Below are 9389 nucleotides of genomic sequence, written 5' to 3' on the forward strand. Positions count from 1 at the left end.
TGAAAATAACATTACCATCGTTTACACATTCAAATATAATTTTTAAAATATGAAAAATATAATACAATAATATAATAATAATGATATAATAATAAACAACTATAAAAATATACATACAAATGTTTATCTTGTAACAGATGGATTCAATTTTTTTTACAGAAATTTGATTTTATTTGATATTTTATTTAATATTTCATAAATATATTTTGCACTTCAAGCAAATAGATCAATAATTACACAAACAAACAGGCATAAATTTGAGGTATTATATATATATATATATATATATATATATATATATATATATATATATATATATATATATATATATATATATATATATATATATATATATATACTGTATTGCACTTCCAACAATAGCTTATAATTGGACACCATAGCTCCCTCCTCAATAAAATAAAGAATAACTTAAACATATTTTACAGTCAATTCAAATATTCTCTGTCCAAGTAAGAAAAAGAAATGAATGCAGTCTGCTCAAAACTTGCATTGGATGAATAGCTTGATGTTGGTTCCGCTTGATGAGCAGTCATGCTCATTTTCCGGAGCGTTTTCTACTTTCACTTCTCTCCAAGTCCAAAGAGGTTTTTGTACGCCTCTGGATCACCGTGTATACCTTCCGTTGTTGTGATAGGCGAGACAGTAGTAATCGGCCAGGTCTTCTGCCCGGACGCCGCTGATGGTCAGAGTGTAGTCGGAGCCGGATCGTGCCCCGCTGAATCGAGATGGCACCCCAGAGAAGCGGTGTGCTGTATAGTAGATGAGCGGTTTGGGAGGCTGTCCCGGTTTCACTTGGTACCAACTGAGATCATCTCCAATGTTTGAACTCCCCGTGGCGCCGATGGTCACCGCCCCGCCGCGAGAGACGAATATGACTCTCTCCGTCTGCCTCACAAAATCATCCGCGGAAGATTCTGAAACAAAATGAATGAGAAGTTAAACACCAAATATCAAATCGAAGCCGGAACTTTTACACAGAACTAAACTCATCGTCATATTTTCTTTCGCAGACTCTCACCCGTAATGAGAAAAGCCCAAAGGACGAGCGAGAGTGCGGGAGACCACATCCTGATCCTGACTTGAGTTGCGAGTGGAGCTTGTGTGAAAAGAGTGTTGGCGACTTTTGAAGAAGCGGCGGAGCGACCGAGCGTGGCAGCTCACGCAAATCAAGTTACCGAGCGCACCTGACTTTGCGAAAGTGAGAAGTCACGGCTTCCTGTTTTTTCCCACTGGCATAGTTGCATGGGTCGATTTGCAAAAGTGATTTTAATCATGCTTTCTGCAAGACTTTAGTTTTGACCTCACTCCCAGGTGTATAGTTCAGTATATAGTTCAATTCAAGCGATTGTTTTTAATCGGATGTGTGGTGGTGAAATCCCAAACCCAAAATCCACCGATCATATTTACCGCTATTTTACTGCTCTACCGCAGTTATCTAATCTTAGCAACAAAATTCATGATTTGAATCGAGAAGTTTACTAAAACAGGTGCAAGTACAAGAACTTTGCCAGTCAATGGCGATCACTCATTTTTCAAACACATATCCCACTGAGTAGCGAACAATTGCAGAGTGTTTTGAAAAGCAGCGAATGTTTTTTATCAAAGGTTTGAGGTTGCAAACGTTCTTCACGGTTTAAACTTTTGGCGAACTCTTGACGAACGTTTAAGACTTTTACCAACAACAAGAAAGAACGCAGCATCTGCTTCCTTCACTGACACTCGTAAACGTTCCCCCCTCTTTGATTAGAATCTATCTATCTATCTATCTATCTATCTATCTATCTATCTATCTATCTATCTATCTATCTATCTATCTATCTATCTATCTATCTATCTATCTATCTATCTATCTATCTATCTATCTATCTATCTATCTATCTGATATTTTGCAGGACAGAAAACCAATTTATAGTAATTATTTTTAATACAGATTTTCGTTTACTTAAAGAACCGTTTTTTCACCTGTCGCCATGAACGTTACTCCCATCTCTGATTGGTCAGTTAGCGTCGCTCAACTCCTCCCCTTACGTCACAAGCCACTTGATTGGCCAGCCGGCGTCTCCCTGGTTTCCGCTCGGCTCTCTCCCGACTCCACCGCCTGAGCTGCCGTCCCGAAAAGTTCTCTTTTCAGGGACAAGTTTTCCGGTAAAGCTAAGTAAAACATCTGGCTGATAATACCCCCTTAACCCCCACGCACAGTCGCTGTCATTTGTATCATTTTGCCCGTTTTTTTCTCCCGTCACTTTGCAGGCTGGACAATGAGTCATTTCAAGGAGCGTTTTGTGACTTTGCTCCATGAGAAGAACTTTGTCACCGACCAGCTGGCGACGCTCGAGCAAAAAACCGGAGTCAAGAGAGAATATATCACTTTAGGTACGTCTGGACACTCTATAACCACCATCTTTTTTTCAAAACCGCTAACAGCAACAACAAAAAACGTCTGTCGATGACGTTTCAAAATAAAAGCCACTTTTCCGACATCATGCTAACAAGTTTTCACGAGCTAGCCGCGATGACGTCACTCGCCACACATTTGCACATTCTGGACTTTTCTGCTTACTTTCGCTTCTTTTTCCGTTATTTCGAGACAGCGGTGATAAAAAGTGTTGTTTGCACTCTGTGCTCAAGTAAAAAGTCAGATGCATGTGTAGAAAAGTAGGAATCATTTTGAGAAGTAGAATTCAGGATATTTACTCATGTTTTGAGAATTGAATATTTGTTTTATGGATTAATTGATCATTTCTTCATGTTGTATGTTTGCCTAATCTGATCCACGACTACACAAAGTACACTTTTTTTAATTGCTGTTGAACATGCCCACCCACCCCCAAAACACACACACACACACACACACACACACACACACACACTTTCACACCCACTCCCAGCTGGTCCCAGAAGTATTTTTATCACATCCTGAGTTGCAAAGCATGGATGGGATTTCGCTGGAGGCGGTTGTCAAATCGGCGGTTGGACTGGTCTGATGGTTGATATTTTGCATGAATTTTAATATTCTGGGGCGTGGAACATTCCTTTTTCGGCTTTTAGTTTTTGTGTAATATGGCAGCCTAATGTTTTTGTATATCAGTTATGTCATTTTGATTTTTACAAATTTCAGTCAAATATTTTTGAAATTTAAAAAAATATTTTGTTATATTTTTAACCCATTTTTATAGGGCTTAATACTTAAAAACTGTAAGCTTACTTGCATGCGTCCCATTGATTTTCATTTTAGTAATGTTAAATGACAAAAAATAAGGAAAATAATATCACAATTTAATGGCAGTCAGGAAGCCCTTTTGTATTTTTCGAAAACGTTTAGTATTCTTTTGTTTTCTCACAAATCCGGTGTAATTTATTCGATTTTTTTTTTTATTATCTACTAATTTTTGATCAAATAGTTCTGTTTCGTCTTTTTGTTTTCTTTATACTCTTCCTCATCGACGATAGCATTTTTAATTACTCGGGTCGTCCCATTTGCACGTCTTTTCGTCGCGAGGCATCACTTGTGGTCTTGAAGTGATTCTAGCAGTTCCGCCTTTGTATTCTGCCCACTTCTGCATCCCCGTTTTTTTAATGCACTACCAGCAAGTCAAATATTGACATCTTTTTTTTTTCCAGCAATATGATGAGTCATGTTTGGATTCAGGCACAGACGAAAGTTTCAGATCACCTTTTGAGTCTTTGTTTGCGCTCCTCCTCATCCTGATGCTCACATCCTGCTGACCGCATGTTACTCAAGATTCATATTTGCCACCCGGTGACTTCCTGTGTGAAACTTGCGCTCTGCTTTGCCCCGTGCAGGTGCCTTGTCTTCGGTCGGAGTACTTCTCCTCTTTGGCTACGGAGCGGCGTTGCTATGCAACCTCATCGGCTTCGTCTACCCGGCCTATTTCTCGTATGTATCGGCCGCGTGCCGTCTAATCCTTATCATCCCGATTTTTGTTGTTGTTTTTTACAGAGTATCAGGATTCAAGTCGTCGTTCGTTTTCGTGAAAATACTGGCGTCAAAATATGAAAAAAAATCAAAACTCTGCGTGGTTAATGAAGAACTTCAGATTAGATTTGTGTTTAGATTTTCTTTCTTTCTGAAAGAAAAATAAAACAAGTCAAGTCAATAGTTCCCTAAAGTTCCCAATAGTTCCCTTTAGTTTCCTGCAGTAAAACACGTTCTCAAAAATGGTCAGAATTTTGCTTCAATTTGTTTTCGAAAAACAGAACTCAAAGGTGCGTTATTCCTTGCGGAACGTGACAAATGAAATACATTTTTAACCTGAAACCAACATAGTTTGAAACGGATTTATTATTGGCCATTTTCATTCTACAAAGGCCGCTGCTGATATTCATCGAAATGGAAATTTTCAAATTAGCAGCACCGATGTCTTGCTGGCCGATAATCAGTTCCCTCCAGCTAAACAGCTTGCTCCAATACGTCTGCTTTAACAAATGTTATGAACAAATTTGTTTTAGTAGTTTCTCGATACTGACATTTTTTCTAATAAATTTCTAATTTTGTGTGTCTTTTGTCCAATATATCTGGATTGTTTTGTACTTGAAATTGCGCTCTTTTGAAGTATCAAAGCCATCGAGAGCACGGCGAAGGACGATGACACGCAGTGGCTCACCTACTGGGTGGTTTATGGCATCTTCAGCATCGTGGAGACCGTGTTTGACATCTTCCTCTTCTGGTTCCCCTTTTACTACGCCGGGAAGGTACGTGTGCGTATAGCGGCCTCTTGTGGACAATGCGTTGAATTACAGCATTATCTCACTTCTACGTTTTTCTTTTTTGCACATTCTAAACTTATCTCATACAGATGTAAAAAGTGAACCATTTTTACAATAAGTGAAATTAATTTTACGTCTTTTAATCTTGCATTTCATTTTTTTTAAAATGCATTCCCTCTCAGTGTTGCATTTGTTCAATATGTGATGTTTTTTCAAGGTCTTCTTCCCTTGTATGTTTCGTATAAATAACGCAAACAATAAATTAAAGTACAATACACAATAATAGATTTATTACAGGGATTATTAGCAAGGCTGGTTATCAAGGTCGATATTTTTGATTCAGATTGTTTTAAAAAGGTAATTGCTGATAATACATCACTTTAACAATGTTAACTTCACGAAACTAAATCATCAGTTTGAAAGGGGATTACCCCAGGAAACGTTTTGTTTTAAATTGAAACAACTGGAAAAAAAAAGTTAGAAAATGTTATACGGGAGGCAAAAATGTTCAGTCATGAAAATGTCTTGTGATATTTAATTGTGTTATAATTAATGTTACTGATCATCTAATGTGCTATAATAAGAGTAGCCAACATTTTTAGTTGTTTAATGAATATGAACGGAAATGGTGTGTAATATTCTTTCCTTGCTATGTTATGTCCCCTCGGTAGCCTTATAGATAACACCTTCAATGATAACACCAGTTAATGATTTGTTCGGTTTTGTTCTCTTGACTCAAAAGTGAAAAAGTGTAAAACTAAAAAAAAAAAAAAAAAAAAAAAAGCAGAACAGAAAATAGAACAAAATGCTGACCCACCACCTTTCTTTTATTTGACACAATAAGCTAGCATGCTAACTTTTGCAAGCTAGCACGCTTAAATGCTAATCGCTAACTATACTAGTTGCTAGTTATGAGTCAACAAAGCCTATTTATACTTGGTCAATACATCAGAGAACATTTACTATATACATAAATACAGGTTTGCTTTATAAATAAATGCAGGCAAACTTTACACTCACAAAATAAAGCTTTTTATTTTTTTAGAGTGGGACAAAGTACGACTGTATCCCGCCACTTGGCACCCCCTGGTGGCGGCACTGCTTTACACAGCATTTTATTTGCGTACGAACTGCATCTCCCCGCAGTGCGCCTTCCTCATCTGGTGCATGGCTCCCGTGACGTGGAACGGCTCCGACGTCCTTTACAAGCGCGTCATCCGCCCCTTCTTCCTCAAACACCAAGCCGCCATGGACGACATGATTAGCGACCTGAGCGCCAAGGCCAGGAACGTGTCGGACAGCGTCACGCAGGAGGGTGAGATACCTACAGTGTACATGCAAGTACCAGCGCATTTTATATATACGGCATGCCGGTGCATGCGGCGGCGGCCGCCGCCTCCTCTCCTGCGCGCGTACCCCGGCGAGCGTCGACTCACCCGCTCATACGCCATATTCATGCCCGCCAATGCTTGGACACAGTTTGACACAGTAGACTAAGCTAGCATGGTAACTTTCGCAAGCTAACATGGACAAAAGCAGTCATGCTTCAGACTCGCACTCCCTAATCTAGCAAAGCAGTTTTGGATTAAAAAAAAAAGAGAGAGAGACTTTGTAACACATCCAGGTGTGATTTAATACACTTGGGAACAACATTTGTAGTGCTATTGCTGGGCATGTGACATCATCTGCCAGAAAATCGCAACACTAATGAAAGCGTGCATCTGTATAAAACTTAGAGGCATTCAAAGTTTTGTTAAACACATTTTTTGCAATACATTGCTGCATGCTCCAGTTCATTTGCTTTTTATTTGAAAAGAAAAAGGACGTGTTCCTTCCTCAGCTTTCATTTAGATTTGCCGATACCTGCAGAAACCCTGAAGCGCCTTCACATATATCCCCTGGGGGGCTCGCACCCCCTTTTCATATTCAACTTTGAACGTTCCTAATCGATTGGCTGACGAGATTTTATTTTGAAAATGTCCAGCAATTTTCAGACAAACCCAAAATTCAGAGAACGGGTCAAAATTAGCATTGCGTTGCTAACGTCGACCAGTACAATTTTATATCAATAGTAAATCAATTGTATTTTATGAATTATTTTGTTATAAGACTGGGAAAACAGTTTTGGAAGGTAGTCAAAAATGGGCAAGACAATTACAATGATTTTTTGTTTTTGTTTTTAAGTTTACTTCTGTTTTTTTAAAAATGGTTGACAAACCAAAATGGCTACTTTTCTGTGTCATTTCAGACAAGGGCTTCTTAAGATTTTTTTTCTTTATTTATAATAATTGTGCTAAATTTTGTGTCGCTCAGTAGAGGCTGATTTTTTTCTATGCATTTGTTTTTTTTAATACAGATATGTGGTGTGTACCACTGTGCTTAAAATGGCTGCTGAAATCTTTTATCTTTTCAGTCCTGCTTCCTTTCCTTTTTTTTTTTGGTTTTACTCATTGTATACCCATTTAGGGAGCAAAAAATAAATAAAAAAATAGTCTATTTCTCAGTTTGAGGGACTACTGCACTTCTAACATCAATCTTTTGGTTTATCTTGTTTGTTTTTTTTCTTTTTTGCCCTCAGCTGTTAATCGAGCTCTCAACCACAGCGAAGAGGACCAATGAGGATCATGGGAACACTAACGTGTGTATGAAAGTGAGAATGTGTTTGTTTGTTTGTCCAAAGGAAAAAAAAAACTTTACTACCATGGGTACAATCAACACAAAGCACGATGATGTGGGACACAGTCAGCATCGTGGAAGATATCTTTTGCATAACTGAGCCATTTCAATCTGGAAATGAAACCCTGTGCTAAAAATGCCTCGTTGCTTGGGATCCGCATAAAGGTACGGCTCACGCTTTTTTGTTGTTGTTGTTTTTTTGGGAGCATACGTCACCTGATGATGTAGATGCAATAAACTGGAAATGTGACCAACCGTTTCTCACTCAGTATTTCTTCGCCCCCCTAGTGATGAAAATGAATACGCTCGCTAACATTAGCTTGTGCTTCGCCTCTGGTTTCCGTGTTTGGATATTTCATGTCTCCATTTTCGTTTTTGTTGCCCGTTCGGGATATTTGTTGAGAAGTAACTACCCCAAGATTCATTATTTTGCTGCAATTATATGGTTTTCCTTCTGCATCCAATATTTTTTAGATAAAATGAGACACCTTATGAACTTACCCCTGCGGGAAATCTGTCTGGCTTTTTTAAAATATTTATTATGTGTGATATCAAACATATACAAAAACACCAGCAGGCTAAAATATTGCGTAGATTGTCAAAAGATGATTACTTACAATAAATATGCCAGACTTTCCCTTCAAAAATTGTATATATATATATATATATATATATATATATATGTATATATATATATATGTATATATATATATGTATGTATATGTATATGTATATATGTATGTATATGTATATGTATTTTTTACCTTTATCTAAATGTTGATTCAAATTTTATGTTTATTGATGATATAAGTGTCATTGAAAAAGCAATTTTCTTGTTGTTTTCCCGTCTCTGGCCGGCTGATAAATCTGTCCCCCCCCCCCAAGCCTAAAGAGAGCACATTTACGGACCCTTCAGTTGGCCTAACTGCCCAGATGCTAATTTGCGTTTGGCTACGTTCACGCTCGAGAGGACTTCAATGGGCCGCCCTTTTGTGCCAGGCGCACTGCAGAGAATGCGCAAGAAGTTGTCGACCCAGGACACACACACACACACACACATAGTGTGGTCATGATGGTGTTCACATGCTGAAATTTGAAGAGCATCAATTTGGCCCAAATCAAAATGTTACTTTTCTGACACAAAACTGCCACCTATTGTAGTGGATGTGCGATATTTTATTTTTGCAATTAATTAATTAATTACTATGGAATTATTTTGAAATGTTTCTGTGTATGTCTCCTTTTAAAAATAGTAAAAATTGCCACCCCCTCGACAGAAATAAAGCCAATATTTGTGATTCTCTTGGACGAATTGTATATGTAGTTCTTCTTATCAGCGATAGAGGGTAGCAAAGTTCCAGTTCATGTTGATAGCGAGACGTACAAGCAAAAAGAAATAAAAACACTAGTAGTCTTTTAAATAACAAACGAGTCTTTATCTGGACTTGGTCAAATTTCAAATGACAATAAGTTCTGGCTTGACGAGCGACATCACCTTCTCGTGAATGTGACGTAACGATGGTCCTGGTTAGCGCCGCTTCCTTCTCCAAGGTCCTGAAGCACATTTCGATGTCGCTGACCGCGGTGCTGATTCAGCGCTCGGCAAACCGGAAGTGGATCTTCCGAGGCACTTGTAATTAACTCGCCACCTGACGTACAATTTTGCCTTAACTGGGTAAATTAGGACGTCATAAATACGAACAACCGCAATCGTGGTAATGAGCTACAGACAAATTGCTCTGGCCTCAGCCAATAGTCACCTTGTTTCTCATTTTGGTCATGTGACTTTCGCAAGCGTAACTGATTGGTTCCTACCTGCGTCGAGGCCAACTGTGATGTCATTTTCCAGCGACAGGCAATGATGAAATGGGCACCTGAGTTGGATTGGTTCCTACCTGCGTCGAGGCCAACTGTGATGTCATTTTCCAGCGACAGCGAAATTGCCACCCGAGTTGGATAAAACA

At 38.6% G+C, this 9389-nt stretch overlaps 1 protein-coding gene across 2 annotated transcripts; it reads left to right on the forward strand.

Moving 5' to 3' along the window:
- Positions 1-2020: 2020 nt before the first annotated feature.
- LOC148412519 (receptor expression-enhancing protein 6-like) lies at positions 2021-7680 on the forward strand. Of its 2 annotated transcripts, none has more exons than XM_088433803.1 (6): positions 2021-2166; positions 2272-2394; positions 3826-3919; positions 4596-4734; positions 5896-6086; positions 7328-7680. In XM_088433803.1, the coding sequence occupies exons 2-6, from the start codon at positions 2280-2282 to the stop codon at positions 7332-7334; spliced, it is 546 nt and encodes a 181-aa protein (XP_088289929.1). In that variant the 5' UTR covers positions 2021-2166; positions 2272-2279; the 3' UTR covers positions 7335-7680. The 2 variants fall into 2 exon arrangements, with proteins under 2 accessions (XP_088289929.1, XP_088289928.1); XM_088433802.1 differs by having other exon boundaries at positions 5896-6064.
- Positions 7681-9389: the final 1709 nt, after the last annotated feature.

The sequence above is a fragment of the Hippichthys cyanospilos genome, chromosome 14 (assembly GCF_059441005.1).
Source record: "Hippichthys cyanospilos isolate Australia breed blue-spotted pipefish chromosome 14, RoL_Hcya_1.0, whole genome shotgun sequence".
NCBI lineage: Eukaryota > Metazoa > Chordata > Actinopteri > Syngnathiformes > Syngnathidae > Hippichthys > Hippichthys cyanospilos.

What these genes read in the sequence shown, in the direction of transcription:
- LOC148412519 (XM_088433802.1), top strand. Translation starts at nt 2,280, where the DNA reads ATGAGTCATTTCAAGGAGCGTTTTGTGACTTTGCTCCATGAGAAGAAC. An exon ending in GTCTACCCGGCCTATTTCTC is followed by an intron (nt 3,920 to 4,595) that starts GTATGTATCGGC and finishes GCTCTTTTGAAG; the next exon opens with TATCAAAGCCATCGAGAGCA. An exon ending in GGACAGCGTCACGCAGGAGG is followed by an intron (nt 6,065 to 7,327) that starts GTGAGATACCTA and finishes TTTTGCCCTCAG; the next exon opens with CTGTTAATCGAGCTCTCAAC.